Source organism: Mastigoproctus giganteus, chromosome 7 (assembly GCF_048544385.1).
Source record: "Mastigoproctus giganteus isolate SK-2022 chromosome 7, ASM4854438v1, whole genome shotgun sequence".
Classification (NCBI taxonomy): Eukaryota; Metazoa; Arthropoda; class Arachnida; order Uropygi; family Thelyphonidae; genus Mastigoproctus; species Mastigoproctus giganteus.
The window spans coordinates 17,195,234-17,220,891 of NC_143581.1; the positions used below are offsets into that span (position 1 = coordinate 17,195,234).

General features: G+C 38.0%; 1 protein-coding gene across 1 annotated transcript in view; it reads right to left on the reverse strand.

Moving 5' to 3' along the window:
* Positions 1-25,658, reverse strand: part of LOC150082587 (protein KTI12 homolog) — a 51,529-nt gene that overhangs the window by 17,948 nt on the left and 7,923 nt on the right. Inside the window, exons 3-6 of the mRNA XM_090377847.1 lie at positions 24,399-24,451; positions 17,821-17,876; positions 10,476-10,555; positions 2,335-2,494 (exon numbers count right to left, since the gene is read on the reverse strand). Coding sequence (XP_090233973.1) covers positions 2,335-2,494; positions 10,476-10,555; positions 17,821-17,876; positions 24,399-24,451 — 349 coding nt within the window. The remainder of the gene's footprint in view (positions 1-2,334; positions 2,495-10,475; positions 10,556-17,820; positions 17,877-24,398; positions 24,452-25,658) is intronic.

The window sequence follows — 25,658 nt, forward strand, 5'->3', positions numbered from 1 at the left end:
TAAAGACAGTATGCTACTGCAACAGGATCTAGAAAAGTTAGACAGATGGTCTGAGAAGTGGCAACTGAAGTTTAACATTGACAAATGCAAAGTACTCCATATGGGTAGCAGTAACCGAAGAGAAACATACCAACTGTGTGGTACTACACTCGTGGAGGTGGGGAATAAAAAAGACCTGGGGTAATTGTGCAGCCAGATATGAAGTTCTCTGAGCAGTGCAGACTGGCTGCCAGAGCAGGTCATGGAGTTTTGTCAATGATATATAGGAATTTCACTAACAGAGACAAGGGGGTGATTATCCCTTTGTGGGATAATGTGGGCAATGGTCAGGCCACACCTTGAGTACTGTATACAGGTCTAGAGGCCTCATTTTAGGAAGGATGTTGAGTTGCCAGAAAGAGTACAGAGTAAAGCAACAAGATTGGTGAGAGGAACAAAGGGGTGCACTTATGAAGAAAGGCTTAAGTTTTGCAAGTTGCAGCATCTGGAGACTAGGCACCTGCGAGGTGATCTGATTGAGGTGTATAAGGCTTTGGATGATCTGAGCAGGCTCAATGCTGACAGGATACTTCTGCTTGCTCAGATTAAGAACCTGAGGGAGCATAGATTCAAAATGAGGAAAGACAGTTGTAGAATAGATGTGCAGAAGTTTACCTTTAGCCAGCAGGTAGTTGATTGCTTAAATAGATTTAAGGCTGAACCAGACAAACATTTGGAATGACCGGATATGTGAAATGGGAAGGGTTTTTTTTTTTTTTTTTTTTTTGGCTGATGCTGTATAAGCTTGCTTTATTGCATCATGTGCCTCAACTAATGTTAATGCTCTGAAACCTCTTTCCTTTGAGGGCCGTTTTCACCTTGGGAGAGAGGAAGAAGTTCACTAGTGTTAAATCAGTTAAGCAATGTGCATGGATGAGCTGTAAAATTCCATGTTTCATCAGAAATGTCTTCACAAAAAGTGCAGAATGGGCAAGGGCATTGTTGTGCAACAAGAACCAGCTGTTTTTCTCTCAAAATTGTAGCCTCACCTGGGAAATGCGCTATACAATAGTCTCTGAAGCACCTGTAAGTAGAATGCAGCAGTGATACTCTCTCTCTCTCTCTCTCTTAAATACTTCCGTCAAGTCTCCTTGCAAGTGCCTACCAACATTGTAATTTAGAGAACAATGTCTTTCTTCATAAGAATACCCTTTTGTATCACTGACTAATCTTGTTGCTCTTCTATGCACCATTCCAACAGATCTATAATTTTTCTAAAATGACGCTTCCAAACCTGTAAGTGGTACTCAAGATGCAACCTAACCATTGCCTTATACACAATATGATAATCACCTCTCTGTCCCTGCCAGAAAAATTTCTGTATATCACTGAGAGAAGCCCATGGGCTGCTAGGTCAGCCTATGGGTACTGTTCTGTCAATGATATGGACTAGAGAATTACCCCCTTTCTGGCACCTTTTCTGCAACCATATCTCACCTTAAACTCATGCTGTATTATAATAAAACCTACCAGTTTTATTAAACATTTTCACAAAAATATATAAACTTATTGATATTAAAAAAATCCAATTAGGATGCATCATTAATTGATAAACTCCCAATATTTTCAAGTTTAACAACACTAAACTCACCATTGCTAGTGCAATATACTAAAATATATAGACATTCAAAATTGAGTCACCGACCCTGTATTTTTGGAGTAAATAACCCAAACAAATGGATACTACCTGTATAATTAACAAACTTGTACTGTCAGAGAGTAACCAAGTTTTTTTTTTTTTTTTTAGGAGCATTAGCAACTACGGCCATATTGCTCCGGGATATGCGGTGGTCATTCCTTGACCTTTCCGCATCCTCCGTATTTGGTGGTGACGGGCTCGAACCCCGGTCTAATCAAGAAGCATGTGCTGCGCACTGCTGCTCCTTCCCACCTGGCTACGGAGGCGCCTAGTAACCAAGTACTTCAACTAAATGTTAAATTACTTTTGCAAAACACTGGAGAATGACCAAACAAACCATATTGTGCTAATTCCTAAGATTATCTGGGACAGTGTATTATGTAATCATAGGCCACTTTTCATATTAGGCTGAAAAACCCGGAATAACTCAGAGGATGCCCCTCCACCTAAGATCAGCTAATTACAGCTTTAACCGAAGAGGTCTTTAAGAACTCCCCAATTTCCAACCATTGAAACCCAGACTATTCCTAACAAGTGATAAACCTGCTATACAATATAGAAATTATTCACAAGAAAAATGCATTTAGAATGCTGTTCTACACACAATACAATCATAAATACTTTTTTAAATAGACCTTAATATTTTATTAACTTACAGACTGGGTTGACTGGTTAGGTGCTGCTGGCTTCCTTTCAAAAAGTGCACTGCATATGTCTTCATAGCAAGGAGGGCTGAGTAAATTAACCGTGAAAAGTGGAGAATCCCATCTATTCATTGAAAGTGGTTCCTCCATTCTTTGTATCAGTTGATTAAATCTATAAAATGAACATATTCTACTGAGAACTATTTTGTAAGGATAATTAAACAGTTAAATTTTGAATCCTAATAAATTTATATCTTAATGATGTTTCATAAAAGAATGCTTAGGTCTGACTTGTAACTTTTCTTTCTAAACCAGCAACCAATAAGAGATAGTCATTAAAAATTCAGGTCACAGTATATTTTTTTAATATAATAAACCAGCCTAATATAACCAGTATGATACAATTGTCATATACAGCGGAACCCCGCTTTATGATATTATATACACAAATAATTATAGACCTGTTAGTTTAACTTCTGTTACAGGGAAAATAATGGAGTCACTGGTTAAGGAGGTGATACAGGATCACCTAGACATGTGATCTAGGTGATACAGGATCTAGGTGATACTAGGTGATACAGGATCACCAAAAAATCCAATTAGGATGCATCATTAATTGATAAACTCCCAATATTTTCAAGTTTAACAACACTAAACTCACCATTGCTAGTGCAATATACTAAAATATATGACAGCAGTAATAGCTCAGACACAGCATGGGTTTGTTAAGGGGAAGTCTTATCTGACAAATCTGATTGGATACTATGATGTGGTCACAAAGGAACTGGATGCAAAAAATAATATTGATATCATATACTTGGATTTCAGGAAAGCTTTTGATACTGTTGCACATGGAAGACTGCTGTACAAATTGGAGCAATATGGCATTAAGGGCAAGTTACTGCAATGGATAAAGGGATAGTTGAGTGGAAGATGGCAGAGAGTGGTAATAAATGGACACTGCTCTACACGGACTAATGTTATTAGTGGAGTCCCCCAGGGTTCAGTGCTGGGCCCATTGTCGTTTTGTGTTTTTATCAATGATATCGATGAAGGTATATATTAGGCTTAATGTCTAAGTTTGTAGATGATACAAAGGTTAGCAGAGTTGTTAATGACAGTAAAGACAGTATGCTACTGCAACAGGATCTAGAAAAGTTAGATAGATGGGCTGAGTAAATTAACCGTGAAAAGTGGAGAATCCCATTTCTTCATTGAAAGTGGTTCCTCCATTCTTTGTATCAGTTCATTAAATCTATAAAATGAACATATTCTACTGAGAACTATTTTGCAATGATAATTAAACAGTTAAATTTTGAATCCTAATAAATTTATATCTTAATGATGTTTCATAACAGAATACTTAGGTCTGACTTGTAACTTTTCTTTCTAAACCAGCAACCAATAAGAGATACAGTCATTAAAAATTCAGTTCACAGTATATTTTTTTAATATAATAAACTAGCCTAATACAACCAGTATGATACAATTGTCATATACAGCGGAACCCCGCTTTATGATATTATTCTATTATTTTATAGATTAATTTCACCATCGTATCCTGAAAATATCATAATGTGAACCCAATAACAGGTTAACATGATCACTGGTTAGTAGAAACAGCCGCTTTACAGAATAAACTTTCAAAAAACAAATTCAAATCATTAAAATGCCCTACACTTTCATCATTATCGTATGCTTGGTTATAAGAATCAATTTTGAATGCCTTTGTGATATTTTTCCAAAGCACATTTCTGGAGATCACAACCATAAAACAATAAAAACAAAATTTAGCACTTCCCATTTTATTGGGCTTTTCTGTTAGTGCAATCTATTATAAATGGCTAGTAAACTCAATCTTATTGTATTTGCAATAATACCAATAGCTCGAATTCTGTGGGTGTATAGGTTATTATGATGAAATGTGTTTTTCCTTCGCTGAAATCTTCAATCATATAAAAATTTTCAGAATCTTCTTTTTATTCCTTTTTTTAAGCTTCGTAAATTTGTTACTCCGTATCTAACTAGCACATATTGTGTTAGCTGCAATTTGTGCATCCCATGTTCTTTGTTATTGATTGCTTATCTTTTTTATTGCTTTAAATTTTACAAGAAAAAAAAAATATATATATCAGTTAACAGAAATAAATTAGTTAATATGTATATATTACAGTATTAATTACGCTATGTACATAAGCCTAAATTTATTTTTATTTTCCTAACCTATGGAAAATATTCTTCCGATTTTCACGTATCATTTAATTTTGTTAATTGGTAAGGTAATAAAATGTACATTTGTGCTTTATGGCTTTACTTTTATAGCTTGTGAATAATATTCCTCCTATTTCTGCTTATTAGAACTGCTGTTTAATAGAATTAAAATTCAATTCGCAAATGTGATCACAATGAGTGGTGCTCGCCACATACACTGATGAGCCAAAACATAATGACCAGCGAGTCACTATGCAAATTGAAGCAACTGCAGGTGAACTACGGCGTATGCACGGCTCAGGACATGGTATAAAAAACGCCTGATACTGAGCTCCATTAATCAGTGTTACTCTTGTTCTTCAGATTGCTAGTTATTTGTTTTTTTTAGGAGCATTAGCAACTAAGGCCATATTGCTCCAGGAATATGCGGTGGTCCTTCCCTTTACCTTTCTGCATCTTCCGTATTTGGTGGTGACGGGCTCGAACCCCAGTCTAATCAAGAAGCGTGTGCTATGCACTGCTGCTCCTTCCCACCTGGCTACAGAGGCGCTCCTTGTTCTTGTTCTTCAGATGGGAAAGGCAGTGGACTTAAGCGAGTTTGACAAAGGCCAAATTGTAATGGCCAGATGACTGGGTCAGAGCATATCCGAAATGGCAACGTTGGTGGGGTGCTCATGGTAAGCCATAGTAAGTACCTACCGAAGGTGGTCCGAGGAGGGGAACCCATGAACCACTGGCGAGATGTTGGATGACCACGGCTCATCGATGCTTGAAGTGAGCGAAGGCTCCCCCGGATGGCATGTGGCAACAGTAGGGTGACTGTGGTGCAACTAGCCAGTAATTGGAATGCTGGTGACAGGAGTAATGTGTCGAAACACACAGTACATCGAAACACACTGAAAATGGGGCTGCATAGCCGCAGGCAGCTCCAAGTGCCATGCTAACCATGGTTCACTGGCGACAGCGCCTACAATGGGAATGCGAGCATCAAAACTGGACCTTGAGTGATTGGAAGAAGGCTGTCTGTCTGTTATTTGGTTTTTAGAAGCATTAGCAACTAAGGCCATATTGCTCTGGGGATATGTGGTGGGCACGGGCTCGAACCCTGGTCTAATCAGGAAGTGTGTGCTACGCACTGCTGCTCCTGCCCACCTGGCTATGGAGGCACCGTTTTGGATTTGTTATTGTTATTTGGTTTTTAGGAGCATTAGCAACTAAGGCCATATTTCTCCGGGATATGTGGTGGTCATTCCCTGACATTTCCGCATCCTCAATATTTGGTGGTGACGGGCTCGAACCCCGGTCTAATCAAGAAGCGTGTGCTACGCACTGCTGCTCCTTCCCACCTGGCTACGGAGGCACCCACCATTTTGAAAGAAGGTAGTCTGGTCCAATGAATCACGTTTCCTGTTGAACCATGTGGACAGCTGGGTACATGTGCATTGTTTACCTGGGGAAGTGATGACGCCTGGATGCACCGTGGGACAAAAACAAGCCGGCGGTGTCATGATTTGGGCGATGTTCTGCTGGGATACCCTGGGTCCAGTCATCCACTCTGACATTTTTTTTTTTTTTTTTTTTTGTTAGTTGTTGGCACATCGGCTTCTGTGGCCATAATGCACCTCCCAAAGTTTTTGTATTTACTCTGATCCAAGCCCAAGGTGGGATTTGAACCCGCTACCTTTGTGTTTCCAGGCAGGCAGGCACTTTACCCACCCGGCTAGCCCGGTCGGCACTCTGACATCTACCACCTACCTAAATATCATTGATGACCAGGTACACCCTTTCATGACAATGGCCTTCCCCTTCTGGCAGTGCAGTCTTTCAGCAGGATAATGCGCCATGCCACACCGCCCAGATTGTTCGAGACTGGTTCACAGAACATGAGGCAGACTTCCAGGTATTGCCCTGGCCTCCAAATTCCCCAAACATCAATCCCATCGGGTATTTGTGGTTTGTGTTGGAACAGCAACTCCGATCTGCGGCGTCTCAACCACAGACCTTACAGGAGTTAAAGGATCTGCTGGTTACGTGTTGGTACCAGATACCACAAGACACATTCAGAAATCTTGTAGTGTCCATGCCTCACCGGGTACGAGCTGTTTTGGCTGCACGTGGAGGAACAACATCATATTATGTAGGTGATCATAATGTTTTGGCTCATCGGTGTATCATATAGTGAACAGTATTTTACTATGGAGAGTTCATTGTAAAATGATTTGATCGTAAAGTGAACCAATCATAAAGTGGGGCTGTAATAATATGTAGCTCATTCAAAAAGTTCCTGAAACAATTTTTTATTTTTTTTAATAAAAATGAATGCAAAAATAGAAAGGGCAAGTAACAACACATTTTTGTTGTAAAGTTGCTGGAAATAATACAGAAGGTATTTTTATAACCACTTTTAGCATTTTTGTTATCAATTTTTTCTTAAGATTTCAGTTGTGTTGATTTACACTACACTTCTTTCATGTATCCTTAAGGGTACACACCACTGTTTCAGCAACTGATCTGGTGTATTACCTAAGTTACCATTGGAATTGTCAATTGAAAAAAAATTTTAATACTAAAAATGGTCTATCTTAGATTATTTTTCTTTTTTTTTTTTTTGTGGTAAAACAGCAACAAACAAATACATTTAAAATCATTTTGAAAAGAATTTTTTTCCCCTCACATGTAAATATTTTTATATTCTGGGAGTTTCATAGTCTGGCAAGGCAGTTGGCCCAGTAAAATCCCAATTTAACTATTGAAACTTCCAGATGAAGAAATTCTGAAAGATCTAACCAAAATGTTCAATAAAATGTATCTAAATGGAACACTACCTAACAATTGGTTGAGATCCTCGTTCATCCCCGAAATGGATGAGAACAATATAAAAAGAGGGGTAAGGCAGTGTTGTATTCTCTCGCCCATGCTATTTAACATCTATTCTGAAGTTACTTTCCAAAATGCATTGTGGGAAAGGAAAGAAGCAATTAAAATAAATGGTCAACTGATAAATAACATATGATACGCTGATGATGCTGCTGTATTCGCAGAAAATATAGTTGCTTCAGTTGCTATAGTTGCTTTTGGACTGTATTAACAACAAATGTAATGATATGGGTTTAAGAATCAATGTCAACAAGACCAAATATACATGACTGAGTAAATCACCAGTAAGCCAAGTCCAGCTATTACTGAATGGAGCTCCAATAGATAGAGTGATTCATTTTAAATACATCAGTAGTTGGCTAAATGCTGATTTAGATCTGGAAGCAGAAATAAAAGCAAGAATAGAGGTTGCAAGAAATGTCTTTACAAAATACAGAACAATGCCTGTGTCACAAAACTCTAGATCTATCAATCAGACTTAAATTCGTTAGGTGCTATGTGTGGTCTATACTATTATATGGAGTTGAAACTTGGATGCTAAAAACATCAAGCATGAAATGTGGATATACAGAGGCATGCTAAAAATATCTTGGATAGACAAAATCACCAACATTGAAGTCTTCAAAAGAGCAGGAAGAAAATGTGAATTGTTCAGCTTAGTGAAGAGAAAGAAAACTGCCTACCTGAGACACATCCTTAGAAATGTGAAATATAAATTGCTTCAAGTTTTTTTTTTTTTTTTTTATTTAGGAGCATTAGCAACTAAGGCCATATTGCTCAGGGATATGCGGTGGTCATTCCCTGACCTTTCCGCATCCTCCGTATTTGGTGGTGATGGGCTCGAACCCCGGTCTAATCAAGAAGTGTGTGCTACGCACTGTTGCTCCTTCCCACCTGGCTACGGAGGTGCCTTTGCTTCAAGTAATAATAGAAGGGAAAATAAAGGTAAAGAGAGAAGTGGGGACAAGGAAACTTTCTTGGCTGAAAAACATCTGCAACTGGACTGGCAGATCAGCTGAGGATCTTTTTCATCTCGCCAAAGACAGAGAGAAGTATAGTGTGGCGATCACCAACCTCCAATAGGAGACTGCATCAAAAGAAGAAGATGAAATATTTTTATCAGTAAGTGCAGAGTGATTTATATCACAATCATCCTGCTAATTTTCTGACTACTGCTGTCTAGAAGTAATTTGGTTCAGAAAAAATTTCTTGGCCACTTGGAAGAATCAACAGTATTTACCCAAATTTTGAAATATCTTTTAGCTTCGTACTGAGCATAGTATTATTGACTTCCCATATTGGATTGTATGATGATTGACAAGTGAATACCGTATCTTCATAGTTCATTATTTTTTCATGAAGCAGAAGGAAATGAATTAAATTTGAATCTGTGACAAAAAAAACCCTTCATATTTGAGATGGCACTGCTACTGATGTCAAAGCAAAAGAAATTCAAATTATGTGTAAAAAAAAAATTACTGCCATATTTATAAAGAAGCTCTGGTTAGTCAGGATAAGGAAAGACTGGGGGAGGGGATATAATCTAAGTTTAGATCACATGCTATTTAAGCATTTTATTTTTTCAAGTCCAGATCCAAAAACATAATAAAAAAAATGGACCACAACTTTACGTACCTATTATGAAATTAAAACTTTAAATAAAATTTTATTCATAATTTTAATAACTTATGCATTTTTAAGAATAAAATGTATAAATATAAAATACTAAAAAGAAATTCATATTCTACAAAGTGTGGCTATTAAATAATGAGCCTGTGCATGCAGACACTACACACCAAGCAGCACCTGTGAAACAAAGCAGCAGCTGACCTTGAACCTTTGTACTAGTCTGACAAGTTGTGTTCCTACGTGCTCATTTGCTTTGCAGCAAGACACATTTTCATTACCTTGTGTTTTTGCAGTTTGCTGGAAAAATGGGAGACATAAGAATTGAACAAATCAACTTCAAAATTTTAACAAAACTAAAGAAAACACCAACTGAAAGTTATGAGTTGTTACATCAAGTTTATGGGGAAGATACTATGTCAAGAACTCGCATGTTTGAATGCCATAAATGATTTTTAGAAGGAAGAGGGAATGTGGAAGACAATGAATGTCCAGTCCATCCAGTATCCATGAAAACTGTTTAAAATTTGGACTGGGTAAGGACAATGATTAGAAGTTATCGTTGTTTAAGCATTAGAACGGTTGCATCAGAGTTCAACACAGACAAAGAAACAGTTGGCAAATTTTAGGTATGAGAAAAGTGTGTATAGCAAGATGGTTCCAAAAATTTTGAATGAAGATCAAAGAATAAGAAGACTCCACATTAGTGAAGATGTTTTGAAAAAAAAAAAAAAAAAAAAATTGAAGTCCAGACATTCTGAGTACAGTAATTACTTGCGATGAAAGTTAGCTGTTCCGCTATTACCCAGAAACTAAAAAACAGTCAATGCAATGGAAGACAAAACAATCCTCCAGACAAAAAAAAAAAAAAAAAAAAAAGAAGCAATGTCAAAATCAAAAGTGAAAATCATGCTTCTTGTTTCTTTTGATATTAAAGGAATTACTATGCCTGAATATGTTCCACCAAATCAGACTGTCAATCAAACACTGAAGTTCTGACACTGCTGCATGAAAAAATTCGAAGGAAGAGACCTAAATTGTGGGAGGATGGTTGGATGCTCCATCAAGACAATGCTTCCACACACAACATGCTCTCTGTTCACCAGTTTCTGGCCAAAAACAAATCCCTGTGTATGTGCATCCTGCTCACTAGACCTAGCCCCTTGTGATATTTTTCTTTTCCTTAAACTGAAAAGCATACTTAAGGGAACCTATTTTCAGTCCACTCAGGACAAAATCAGAAAAAAATTATCAAAGTGTTAAAAGGGCTTACAGAAGATGACTTCCAGAAATGTTTCAGCGCTTGGAAGAAACATATGGAACAGCGTATACAAGCCCAAAGTAATTGTTTTGAAGGTACAAAATAGTTCACAATTATTTTATTGCAACAGTCTCACTATCTAAATAGATGAGTTATCTATTTGAAAATAGCTACTTACATTTCTCTGTTATATTGAAGAGCTTCATCACGTTCCACATTCCACTTCCAGCACTCATCTGGCAATGCATTACAGTGTACCTATTTGAAAAATATATAATCTTTTCAAGTCATCCTCATATATATAAAAAAACAGTTTGATTTATAAAGACACATTCAGAAAACTTTTACAGACCTAAAAGGAATGTTTGTTTTCTAAAAATGGTCAAATTTTAGAGGACATAATAGGCTGGTTAAGGTGAAACATGAAATTTGTCAACTTATTGGTCTTGCAGTGGTACTGAGTTCTCCCCTTAGCATAAAATCTCTTGCTAGGTTTACCTTCTTGCAACTCAGTAGGAATTAAGCAGTCTGGCATTTGGAACAAATTGAAACCAACAGACCTTAATGAGAACCAACTTAGTCTTCAGAAATACAATATATTTGCCCTCCCTGGAACAGAGAATCTATGAGAGCCTGTCATAACTGAGGCTCCCTAGAAGAGAGACCATCTTTACCAAAATCTCCTAGACGAACCCAATGGGAAAGAAAAGATCTTAATGGGATCTTCCCACTCCTTGCACTGCAGCATCCTTGGTGGGTTAAATTTTTTTGCTTTTTTGGCATTTTTCCTTGAATAGAGGCTTAATGAAACTTCCAGAAGAATGCACTCATTCTGGTTAAAGCAATTTTTATATTTTGTCCTTTACTAAAAAGGAAATGATATGTGCATTATTACATGGTTTCCAAGTTTTATTAATAGTATTAGGATGATGACAGTTTTCTGCCCAAGACCCATCCAGGATGTGATGCTCCTCAATGTCATTGTGGCTGAGTGACAGCCTATCTCCTTAGGCTATGTGGTGAGAACTGCTAAAATCCAAGTTTGTTGGTCTTGGGTAAGAACAGCAGGGTTTCTACCCAAAACATCAGCAAAAAAAAAAAATATCTTAAAGCAACTTTAAATAAATAAATAAATTTTCTCTTTATGCATTGGAATGAAGGTCAGCGGAGTTTAAAAGGTAGAGAGAATCGCAAGGCCAAGTTGTGAAGTCTCTGTCATCAATGATGTTTGAGTACGTCTACAGAAAAGATAGACTGGATAGGAAGGGAGGAGGGGTTATGCTATTAGTTAAGAAATACATAAAATCCAAGGAAGTGAAGCCAGTGGACATCGCTGGACAGTGCAGTGTCGAGTCAGTTTGGTGTGACATAAGCATTGGGAGATCAAAATTGAGAGTAGGAGTGTGCTATAGGCCTAATGACTCTGATGAGTATAATAAGAAACTGTACAGGGAAATAGAGTGGGCCAGTAAATCAGAGAGTATTATAATGGGAGATTTTAATTTCCCAGATATTGACTGGAATTTGTGGGCTGGTCACTCACACACTAGCAAGGCTTTTGTGGATTTATTGGATGATTGTTTTCTACATCAGCATGTTCGGGAGGCAACTAGAGGGAGGAATACTCTTGATTTGATTATCAGCAGTGATTCTTCATGCATTAAGAATCTGCAGATAAATGAACCACTAGGTGGCAGTGATCAGTGTGCTGAAGTGGGATTTACTCAAAGAGGTAACTACCATTAGGGGTAAAGGGAAGGGTTATTGCTTTCGTAAAGGCGACTACGATGGACTGAGACAGTATTTAAATTCTATACAGTGGGACCAACTGATGATGTTACCAACAGTAAATGCAAAATGGGAAGCATTCAAAGAACTTATCTTGGAAGCTACTAGACTTTACATACCAACTAAGAAATATTGTTCAAGGTTTAGGCCTAAATGGATGTCAGATGAACTGATGAGGCATATGGCAGAGAAGAAACATGCAGAAGAAAATCTTTATTGTACAGTAAAGATACAATAATGTGCCCGCCACAGCCAGGAGGCCAGGGGCTTGACAATGATATAGGGTAATATAAAAATATGTACAGTATAAAAATTTGTGCAGTATAAAATATTACATAACAATTAAAAACGTAGCATTAGCCATCAATAGATATGAGTATGTACATAGTTGTGAGGCAGACTGTGCACCAAGGTATGTGCACGTTCATATGTACAAAGCACATATTTAAGCATATTCACACAAGTCAGAAAATTTCACAGTGCCAAATTATTGTTCGGTATTCCATTTTCTTGTGAAGACAGTTCGTCGATTTGCCTGCGACGTGCCGTTATGCACCTCATAGGAGATAGCAGATGGAGATATCAGTATGAGTCGATATCAGGGGCCAAACAAAAGGGGAACAGGTTCGGCCAACGAGCGCCTGTAATTGCGATCAGAAGCGAATTTCTGGAGGTCATGGGATACATACAAATTAACACATGATAGATACAAGTTGATCTGTAACCAAGTTACAAAGGAGGTTAGGCAGGCGAAGGCAGATTACGAGAAATCTTTGGCAAGGGATGCAAAGAAAAACAGCAAAGAGTTCTTTACTTATGTAAACTCTAGAAGGAAGGGGATGAATCAGATTGGTCCACTTGATATCGATGGGTCAACTGTTGATGATCCTGCTCAGGTAGCTAACAAACTAAATGAATATTTTGCATCGACATTCACACATGAAGAGTTATTTAGCGAGGGGAAAGCCAGAGGTGTATTCAACTCTAGCAGTAAGCTAGAGAATCTTGTAATAACTGAGAGTAAAGTGGAGGAGAAATTGTTGAAGATAAACACAAGAAAGGCACCTGGGGTGGATGGGATCTATCCAGTTATATTAAAGGAGGCAGCAAAGGAAGTAAGCAAACCCTTAGCCATAATTATGAGAGCTTCCTTGGACTCAGGGGAGGTACCCATAGACTGGAGATGTGCAAATGTGACCCCAATTCACAAAGGAGGATCAAAAGCTGACACAAGCAATTATAGACCTGTGAGTTTAACTTCTGTTCCAGGAAAATTAATGGAGGCACTAGTTAAAGAAGCACTGCAGGATCATTTAGACAAGACTTCAGTTATAGCTCGGACACAGCATGGTTTTGTTAAGGGGAAGTCTTGCCTGACCAATTTGATTGGATACTATGATGCAGTCACAAAGGAACTGGATGCAGGGAATAACTTTGATATTATATACTTGGATCTTAGAAAGGCTTTTGATACTGTTGCACATGGAAGACTGCTGCACAAATTGGAGCAGTGTAACACTGGAGGCAAATTGCTGCTGTGGGTAAAGGGGTGGCTGAGGGGGAGAAGACAGAGAGTGGTAATCAATGGACACTGCTCGTCGTGGACTAATGTTATTAGTGGAATCCCTCAGGGCTCAGTGTTGGGTCCATTATTGTTTTCTGTATTCATAAATGATATTGATGATGGTATATCAAGCTTAATGTCGAAGTTTGCAGACGATACAAAGGTAGGCAGGGTTGTCAAGGACACTACTGACACTATGCTGCTGCAACAGGATCTGGAAAGGTTGAGCAGATGGGCTGAGAGGTGGCAAATGAAGTTTAACATTGACAAATGTAAAGTACTACATATGGGAAACAGCAACCCCAGAGCAACGTATCAACTCTGTGGTATTACACTGACAGTGGTAGAGAATGAAAGGGACCTGGGGGTGGTTGTGCAGGCAGATATGAAGTTCTCTGAGCAGTGCAGACGGGCTGCAAGAGTAGCTCATGGTGTATTGTCAATGATATATAGGAATTTTTCTAGCAGGGATAAGGAGGTGATTATTCCCTTGTATAAGGCAATGGTCAGGCCACACCTAGAGTACTGTATACAGGCCTGGAGGCCTCATTTCAAGAAGGATGTAGAGCTGCTGGAACGAGTACAGAGAAGGGCAACAAGATTAGTGAATGGAACAAAGGGGTGCTCTTACGAAGAAAGGCTTAAGATTTGCAAATTACAGTGTCTGGAGACTAGGCACCAGCGAGGTGATCTGATAGAGGTGTATAAAGCATTGAATGGTTTGAGCATGCTCAATGCTGATGGGATTCTTCCTCTCGCTCAGAATAATCACCTGAGAGGGCATAAATTCAAATTGAGGAAAGACAGATGTAGGATAGACGTGCGGAAATTTGCCTTTAGCCAGCGAGTGGTTGGTTGGTGGAACAGACTTCCATCCCTTGTCGTGGAAGTTGATAGCCTAAATAAGTTTAAGGCTCAGCTGGACAGGTATTTTGAACGAACAGAGGGGTGAAGTGGGAGTGGGTTTTTTTTTTTTTTTTTTTTGGCTGATGCTGCATAAGCTTGCTTTCTTGCATCAAATGCCTCTACTAATGCTAATGCTAATGAATGCATGATGTGCTGGAGTGCACAAAATATCAAGTAGCCAGAAGTCCCATATTCTGTAGCTTCTGGGCATTATCTGAAGTATTTTTTTTTATTATTATTTTTTTTTAAATTAAGGATAAAGAGAAGATAAATAATCAATGAAAAGAATTTTCATTGATTATTTATCAATGAAAATTCCATTTTATTGCATATAGTTTTAATCATACAACTTATTTGAAGAAAAGTGCCCAGGTGGAATGATCAAATGAATTAGGGCTGGTCTGGTGGGAGAGGAAATTGTAAAAATTAGCAACTGTTTTATTTATACCCTGTTATAACCAGCCTCTCTGGATATAAGTTGTTCCTAAGAATAGATTGGCTAAATCCTTAATAATACCTGATTTAACTGTAGGTGGATGATTGGGTTGAATTTGACACCCAGGAAGCGGGGGGAGGAGGGTTTTCTTATTGATGCTACTTTCCATGGCAAATTTAATGTTAAATGTTAGTGGTATTTATATGATTATAAAAGGTAGAGAGAGCACCTTCATGGTCCCAAACTACAAAAAGTCACTAATAAACTGGAGCTGCAATTTGAAGGAGGGGGAAGGGGTCAGCAATCACTGACTGTTCAAAATCAGCCATGTAAGAGTTTGTCAGTTGTGGGGGGTTTACCCGCCAACTGGCAAAGAACCCTCACTATAGTGAACCAATGGTGAGGGCTCTTTTCTGGGTAAAGAACTGGTTCCCAAATTTAAAAAGTTTGGCCTGTGGTGAGTTCCACAGCTTCTTTCATTGAGTTATGAATTATTACAAGAAGCTTATGGGGAGTCTGAAATTTTAAAGGGATGAGTTTTAAAGAAGCACAAATGATTTTAAGAAGGAGATAACATACATCCAGAATGATTCTTAATCTGGTCATATAACAACAGGAAAAATTTGCTACTATCCCATTTTGGCTCTACCCTCTTTCTATTTACAAGTATCAAAACTTCACTTTAGAGGAGTTGCATTAAAGACAGCAGAGGAGGAGAGACATTTGAGAGGTTTCATCCAAGCAGACATGGGTGGTTCTCCATGTAGAATAAACAGGTAGCAAGGAGGGCCCATTGTGTCCTATCAATAATTTATAGGACATTTGCTTGTACAGACAGGGTGGTCATAATCCCACTGTATAATGCAACGTTGAGACCACACTAGGAGTACTGCATCCAAGTACTCCAAGATCGCATCTAAAGAAAGACCAAGCATTTTGAAAAGGTCCAAAGACAGTTAATATGCTTGGAAACAGTAGCAAAAAAGTACCCCCAAATTAGGAAAAATTCTGAATATGCAGGTTACAAAAGGATCTCACTAAGATATATAAGGCTCTGAGAAGGAATGGTAAAATGAATCAAGGTGAAATTTTCAAGGTTATAAATGATGCTAGAACTAGGAGAGAAAAAGCAGAGGGTGAAAGAAGTAGTACAGGCTGGACTGTAGGAAGTTTTGTTTTAGCCAGCGAGTTGTAAAGTACAATGGACCCCAGCTTTATGATATTAATCCATTCCAGAGACACCATCATATCGTGAAAATATCGTAATGTGAACCCAATAATACATTTGTTTTTTGGTAATTTGTTCCAAGACCTCGGAAGTTGAAATTTTTGCTATATACCTAAGCTACTTATCTCTCTAAAAGGTGATTTTTATAATGGAAATCATACATATTGATTAAAAAAATATAATGATTAAAGCACAACACAACAAATCACTTCAACTAAAGGATGAAAAAACAAAACAAGCAGCCAACATGTTTACAAACACTGCTATTGGCTGAGAGGAAGGACCATGTGGGCCAGTCAGAGACAATCATAAAGTGAAATAAGTAGGCTCCAGTTAACGTGATCACTGGTTAGTAGAACAGCCACTTTATAAATAAACTTCCATCGTTTGGTTGCCAGAATCAATTTTGAATGCCTTTCTGATATTTTTCTAAAGCACATTTCTGGAGGTCACTATCATAAAACAATAAAAACAATTTGCAGTTTCCAGTTTACTGTTAATGCAATCTACTATACTAACTGCGTAGTAAACTCGATCTTATTGCATTTGTGATAACACCTATAGCTGGAATTCTGTGGGTTTTTATATTATAATGCTGAAATGTGTTTCCCCTTCCATGAAATCTTCAATCATATAAAAAACATAAATAAATTTTCAGAATCTTCTCTTCATTCCTACTTTTTAAGCTTCGTAAACTTGTTACTCCATATCTCACTTGTGCATATCATGTTAGTTGCAATTTGTGCATACTGTGTTCTTTGTTATTGATTGCTTATCTTTTGTACTGTTTTAAATTTTACAACCTCCCCAAAATGTCAATGAACAGAAATATCAACTATTAGTATGTACATATTACAGTATGTATTAATTAAGCTATGTATGTAAGGGTAAATTTATTTTTATTTTGCTAACCTGTGGAAAATATTCTTCCGATTTTAACATATCATTTAATTTTGTTAATTGGTAAGGTCATAAAGTGTAAATTTGTGATCTTTACTTTTATAAAATGTGGATAATATTCCTCCTATTTTTGCTTATTAGAATCACTGTTTAAAAGAATTAAAATTCAATTCGCAAATGTGATCACAATGACTGGCACTTAGCACATATCGTATAGCGAGCGATCTTTTATTAGGGAGAATACATTGTAAAGTGATTTGATTGTATAGTGAATCAATGGTAAAGTGGGGGTCCACTGTATTGAAATAAATTATCTCTATGGGTTGTTGAGGCTGGCAGTTTAGAAAAACTCAAAGGTCAGCTAGATCAGCATGTAAACAATGAGTGGAATACATAAGGAGGTTATTTTTTAATTCATTTTGCTCATACAGAAAAAGCCCAGGGCATCCTTGAACCATGCAACAAATACTAATAGTCTTCTGAACTTATCATGATGAAAAATACAAATAAGAATGGGTGTTAAGATTCCACAGTTTATCTGCAGATGGCAATAGAAAGCATATTAACATGTAAATCATTCCAATCATTGCTGGCTGGGACAAAAGCTAAGGAAATTAACTGTTGGAAAGAAGAGGCACATAAAAAGTATTTCTCATAAATATCCAAAGAAGATATCTACTAACTATATAAAAATTACTTACCACACAATGTGTTGTTTTACATGATTTCACTAGACAGTACAGCTCGTAACGATAACCTATTAAGTATACAAAACCATTATAGGAACTATTACAATCACATTTAAATGCAATTTATGAATTTAAATACTTTTAATCTGAAAATTAATTACCATACAGAAGGGGATTCAGTATTTTACATGCAAATGCTTGCAATATCATGCAGAAAGGAATCATAGCTGGGAATTTACCAATAAATCTATAAAGACATACCTGTTAGCAGATATGCTTCATTTTGTAACATCATTGGTCATGGGGATAGAGGAAATTTAGACACAGTTAAAGACTAAATAACGTGCTTGATGTAAGGAGTGTGAGGAAGTTAGACGCCAACCCATCATTGTTACGGGCCTTTATGAGAGCTTGAAGAACAAGGCGGATGCCCTCAAAGGATTTAAACTGGGGAGGCCCATCAAGCCCTCACTGCCCACATCAGAGTTTGCACTTGATCATCAGGCAACACAGTGTCAATCCCCAAGGCAGAATGCGCTGGTCCCATAGGAACTAGTTGTTATCGGTAACTCTATTTGTCAAGGAAACAGGAAATATATTGTGCAAAAAAAGACAACAGGCAGAACAGGACCAAGATATGTCAGCCAGGGGCAAAAGTTGATGATGTTGTAGAGCAAATATCATCTTTTAAGGGTACAAAAGGTGATATTGTTGTACATGTTGGCACTAATGACATTAAGAGTAGGAGGTCTGCAGAATTACTTAACAAGTGCAGGTCAACATTGAAAAAAAAAAAAAAAAAAAAGTTGTGAGGTAGAGTTAAATTTGAGTGTCTGCAATTCTGCCTTATCAATCAATTCGGCCCTGGCGAGATTGTGCAAGGCTCATAGGATAGAATTTTTCTCAGCGTGGTGCTTGTTAACAGGGTAGCCGCAGCAGAGGTGGAAGTGATTCTTACACTGCTTCTATTGGAATGAGCAGCAGCCTGGAAGGCAAGTTGCTGGTGATTTCAAGAGCTGCTGGGAGTCGTCATGAAAAAAAGTAAATACATGGACTGTGTTAGGGCAAATAAGAGTAAGAACAAGTGCATCTATACTTGCATGTACGCCAATGCTAGGAGTATAGTAAATAAATTTGATGAATTTGAAGCACTGGTAAAGACATCATTTAACATAAATGTCTGCAGATGGCAATATTGTTGGGATATCAGAGACTTGGTGACACACAGATACAAGGAATGCAGAACTGAAATTTGGGGAGTACAATGTGTACAGAAAGGATAGACAGGATAGGAAAGGATGAGGGGTTATGCTGTTAGTTAAGAAACACAAAATCTAAAGCAGTGCATCCAGTTGACACTGCTGATCAGTGCAATGCTAAGCCAGTAAGGTGTGACATAAGCACTGGGAAAGCAAAACTGAGGGTAGGAGTGTGTTATAGGCCTCATGACTCTGACGAGTACAATGAACAACTATACAGCAAATAGAGTGGGGTAGTAAAGCAGAATGACTCATAATGGGAGGTTTTAACTTCCCATTGACTGGAACTTGTGAGTTGATAATTCGCACACTAGCAAGACTTTTGTGGATTCATGGATGATTGCTTTCTACAGCAGCATGTTTCAGAGGCAACAAGAGGGAGTAATAGCATTTAGCATTAGTAGAGGCATTTGATGCAAGAAAGCAAGCTTATGCAGCATCAGCCAAAAAAAAAAAAAAAAAAAAAAAAAACCACTTCCACTTCACCCCTCTGTTCGTTCAAAATACCTGTCCAGCTGAGCCTTAAACTTATTTAGGCTATCAACCTCCACCACAAGGGATGGAAGTCTGTTCCACCAACCAACCACCCGCTGGCTAAAGGCAAATTTCCGCACGTCTATCCTACATCTGTCTTTCCTCAATTTGAATTTATGCCCTCTCAGGTGATTTTTCTGAGCTAGAGGAAGAATCCCATCAGCATTGAGCATGCTTAAACCATTCAAGGCTTTATACACCTCTATCAGATCACCTCGCTGGTGCCTAGTCTCCAGACACTGTAATTTGCAAAACTTAAGCCTTTCTTCGTAAGAGCACCCCTTTGTTCCATTCACTAATCTTGTTGCCCTTCTCTGTACTCGTTCCAGCAGCTCTACATCCTTCTTGAAATGAGGCCTCCAGACCTGTATACAGTACTCTAGGTGTGGCCTGACCATCGCCTTATACAATGGAATAATCACCTCCTTATCCCTGCTGGAAAAATTCCTGTATATCATTGACAATACTCCATGAGCTACTCTTGCAGCCCGTCTGCACTGCTCAGAGAACTTCATATCTGCCTGCACAACCACCCCCAAGTCCCTTTCATTCTCTACCACTGTCAGTGTAGTACCACAGAGTTGATACGTTGCTCTGGGGTTGCTGTTTCCCATGTGTAGTACTTTACATTTGTCAATGTTAAACTTCATTTGCCACCTCTCAGCCCATCTGCTCAACCTTTCCAGATCCTGTTGCAGCAGCATAGTGTCAGTAGTGTCCTTGACAACCCTGCCAACCTTTGTATCGTCTGCAAACTTGGACATTAAGCCCGATATACCATCATCACTATCATTTATAAATACAGAAAACAATAATGGACCCAACACTGAGCCCTGAGGGACTCCACTAATAACATCAGTCCACGATGAGCAGTGTCCATTGATTACCACTCTCTGTCTTCTCCCATGGATGATTGCTTTCTACAGCAGCATGTTTGAGAGGCAACAAGAGGGAGTAATACTCTTGATCTGATTATCAGCAGTGATTATTCATGCATTAAGAATTTGCAGATAAAGGAATCATTACGTGGCAGTGATCACAGTGTACTGATGTGGATTTACTTAAAGATGTAACTACCATCAGAGGTAAAGGAAAGGGTTTTTGCTTTCGTAAAGGTGATTACAGTGGTCTCAGACAGTTTTTAAATTCTATACAGTTGGACCAACTGATGATGTTACCAACAGCAAATTTTAAATAGGAAGCATTCAAGGAATTAATATTGGAAGCCACTAAGCTTTTCATACCAACTAAGAAATACTGTTCAAGATTTAGACCTAAATGGATGTCAGATGAACTAATGAGACTTGTGGCAGAGAAGAAAAATGAGTGGGATGCTTATAAATTATCAGGTGACACAAAAGACTATGGTATGTATAATCTAGTCTGTAATCAAGTCACAAAAGTAAACAAAGTAAAAAGAAGTAAACAAACACTTAGCCATAATTATGAGAACATCCTTGGACTCAGAGGTGGTTTCCACAGACTGGAGATGTGCAAATGTATCCCAGATTCACAAAGGGGATCAAAGGGTGACACGAGTAATTACAGACCTGTTAGTTTAATTCAAGATGCCTGGTCAGCGTGAAGAGAAAAAGACCAAACCCTCCAGCATATGACAGCACTACAAAACAAATGGCCCTCAGTCCTCAGGGGCTTTCACTCTCCCTCTTATGGCAGTGAGAGGATCAGAGTGGAAGCGGAGGTTGCTAAGAATCTCTGGGTACGACCAGGCTGCCATGCACGGAAACTGAAATTGGCCTGTTATAACGTAAGATCGCTCATCGGTGAAGACAGGATATTAGAGCTGGAAAAGGTATTAGAAAATGTGAATTGGAATATCATTTGTTTGGCTGAAACAAGAAGAAGAAACGAATCACTTACAAGTTTATCAAGGGGAAATCTGCTGTACACCAATGGAAACAGTGAAAGGAGTGAAGGTGGAGTTGGGTTTCTGGTCCATAAAGATTTTAAACCCAACATTTTGGAATTCAAAAGTACATCACCAAGGGTGTCAAGACTAATACTCAAGATTTCTAAGAGGTACAAGCTAAAGATTATAATGATTTATGCACCAACATAGAGCCATGATGATGAAGAGGTTGAAGAAATGTACACCGAAATTGAGAATCTTCTAGATGAGCAGAAAATCCACTACACTATTATATTATTGGGGACTTCAATGCTAAGGTTGGAAAAAGATAAAACAGCGCAGAAAGGGGAACTATAGGAAATTTTGGAATTGGTGAAAGAAATGAAAGAGGCGAAAGATTTGTAGAATTTGCAGAATCTCAAGGATTGTCAGTAAGGAACACTTTTTTCAAGAAAAGGGTGAAGAGAAAGTGGACGTGGAAGAATCCAAATGGATTAACAACTAATGAAATCAACTTCATCCTCACTAACAGAAGATATATCGTGAATGATGTTACCGTCCTGAATAAGGTAAATGTTGGAAGTGATCACAGAATGGTAAGATGTACACTTGATATAGAGGTAGGAAAGGAAAAAACTGACTCGAGTAAATCATACAAAGGTCTTTGAGATAACGGAAGAGGAGAAAAAGCAGTATGTACTGGAACTTAAGAACAAGTTTGAGCTTCTGCAGACTGCTCAGGACCAAGATATCGACGAAGAATATTACAACTTTCTGAAAGTGATAAAGCCCAAGAAACCTATAGGGAAAAAGAAATCCAAAGAAGAAAAAATTAGTCAAGAAACACTTGTTATGATGAACCAAAGGCGAAAAATGAAGAGCAAGATAAACACTGACAAGGAGAAAATTAAGTATACTTAGTCATGCAAAGCGATTAGAAAGAGACTCAGAGAGGACATAAGAAGATTTAACACAAGAAAAGTAGAACAAGCATTAAGGGAAAACAAAGGATTCAAATCAGCAGCCATGAGCAGTAATACAAAAAGACTACTGAAACTGAAGAATAACGATAGTGCACTTATAAACAGCAGAAAAGGCATAATTCAAATAGCAGAAAACTACTATAGATAATTATACAGGAAGCGAGGGAATGATGCCAGCAGTAGGGAAGATGGATCGCAAATTAGCAACACATACGACATACCCTATATTCTTCCTGATGAGGTAGAACATGCATTGAAGAAAATGAAGTATCAGAAAGCCCCGGGGAAGATGAAGTTATTGTAGAGTTGTTAAAATTGGGAGGAAGAGACATAACACAAAAACTGGCAAGGCTCTTCACAAAGTGTATTAGAAAAGGTGTGATGCCTAAGCAGTGGAATAATGCAACCATAGTTTTGCTGCATAAGAAAGGAGATAAATCAGAAATTGGAAATTATAGACCAAACGTTGCTACTAGAAAATTTCCTTTTATTTTTTAAATAGTCATAATTAATAGTGCACTGAGTGGACAGAAACCCGGATAGCCCACCTTTCACCCTGATAATGGTAGCGACACAGCGAGGCATTGAGTCCACTTGTTCACAAAAGTGACCACAGGTATTTCCATCCATGCTTGCTGCACCGCTGTCCATAATTTCGTCACATTCCTGGGTGGAGGATCCAAAGTTCAAACAGACCTTTTCACAGCATCCCAAAGATGCTCCACAGGATTCATATCTGGTGAACAGGGAGGCCATTCCATGGTGGTAAAATCTGTGGAATGCTCTTCAAACCATGTTCTAGTCACCACGGCTTTGCGGGTAGGCACACTATTATGCTGGAAGAGTCTTTTGCCCTGTGGGTGCACGATGACTATGAAGGAATGCAGATGGTCTGCAAGGATGGATCCATGTAACCTGGACCATTCAGAGATGCATCTAGACGTACCAGTTGAACTCGCCTAAAACCATTACTGACTGTCCACTTGCTCTTGAACAGTTCCTTGTTGACATTATGGGTGCATAGCTTTGTGCAGTTTCTGCCACATATGTACCCTCCCATCTGCTTGAGATAACTGGAAACAGGACCCGTCTCCGATCATCCAAGGTCCAGGGCTGATGTTCTTCCACCCATCTGAGGCATAGAGTCCTGTGTCATGGTGTTAGCAATGGGACTCTGGTGGGTCAGCGACTCCCATAACCTACTGCAGCTAATGATGGCCTGATGGCCTTGGTGGAGACATTTCTGGCACCTCCCTCATTGAAGTCAACAGTGATTTGTGTGCCTCTCTTCAGACCATTCCAACCATATATTCATTACAGTGACCCTTGAACAGCTGACCATACCTGCAGTTGCTGAGATGCTGACCCAGCCCTCTTAGCATCACAAATCATTCTCCATTCAAAGTCCGTCACATCCTTCCCTTTCCCACTGCACTGGCTTTGTACTGACAAACTGACACGCACTACCCAAGCCATCACTATATATGCTGTGCCGGTTGGTAACATCGCCCCTAGGTGATGTGGGATGCATTCACTTGTGGAGATTGGGGGGGGGGGGTCATAATGTTTGCTCACGAGTGGACATTTAACAAAATCCTCTATGTAAGTGAAAGTTTAAATGATGTTTGAAGTTTCATCAAATGAAGAATAGTTTCATATTCATAATTATTAACAATCAGTAAAAAAAAAATAATTATTTGGAAATATTCACATTTGGTAGCATTATAAGCATGTGAAATGTGGAATGTGAAAAATTTGGCACTTAATATTATGTAATAAATAGCATTGCTGCTGGAAAAAAATAGTTCAATGAGAAATATTAAAAACTGCTAAAAGTATTTTAAGATGCTTTTTTTTTTTTTAAATTCCCATGACAATACTAATGTTACAGAATTTCACACCAACAGGTAATAACCATATAGTTTTGAAAAGCCCTAAACTTACCTTTTATATAATTGGATGAATCCAGAATTATCACAGTATCTTTTGATATATTCCTGTAAAAATAAATGAGTCTTTTCAGTATTTTTTTTTTTATTTATTTATTTTTTTTGCTTTGATTTTAAACAAAATTATTAAAAATTATATGCTGGAAATGCCAAATATCAGATGAGTATTTTAGAGTCCAAATTATATTGAATAGAAGTTACTTTATTAGTTATAATAAATAATGCATTTATTTTTACAGTAAATAAACAATATGTAATCACTGGATGTGGTCCAGAGTTAGCATGTGCAGCCACAAGTAAGGAGGTTGAGGGTTCGAGCCTGTATGCTGACACAAAAACTATACAACCTGTCACCAAGCTCCAAAAAGTTTTGTTTACAGAAGTCCAAGATCAAGACAAAGCTGATCACGTTTTTCAACAAACAGGATGTAATGCACAGAGAATTTTTACTCGAAGGAGAGAGAGTCAATGCTACATTCTATGTACAGGTGCTTCAAAAATTACTGAAGTGCATTTCTCAGGTAAGGCTGAAATTTCGAAATAAAGGCTGCTGGTTTTTGTTTCCTCAACAATGTCTCCGGTAATTCTGCACTTCTGAAGACATTTCTGATGAAACATGGCAGATCAATCATACACCCTGCTGTTCCAATCTAGCAACAGTGGACTTCTTTCTCTTTCACAAGGCAAAAACCGCCCTCAAAGAAAGGAAAGAGATTTGGACGTTGAGGACATAAAGAAAAATGCAACTGCCAAACTGAACATTCTTTTTGAATGCCTTTGCTGACTCTTTTCAGAAACTTTTAGAATGGTGTTATAAGTGTATTCAATTGTGTGGCGATTACTTTGAATATAAATAAAACCATTTTTAAGCTCCTTCACTTTGTTCTTTTTATTGAACCAGTCCGGTTACTTTATTGCCACGGCTCATAATAGTTTAAGTAAAAGTTCGAGTCCTCTATGGAAATAGAAAAGCCAGATATATGTTCTATTTTCCTTTCTAAATTAAAAACAATAAATTTTTATGGCTAATCTTCACTTCTCAGCTCATATCATTCTGAAATTTGTTACATGTTCTTTCTAAAACCAAGCACCCAAAAAAAGTTGCAAATTACCTTCAATCTAACCCACCTCACCTCATCTCATCATCTGCATTTTTCACTTGCATATTGTATGCATTCTGAAGAATTCCAGACTGAATGATAGGAAACCTAGAGAAGTCATTCTTAAAGAATGAATTCAATTTCAAAAATTAAGT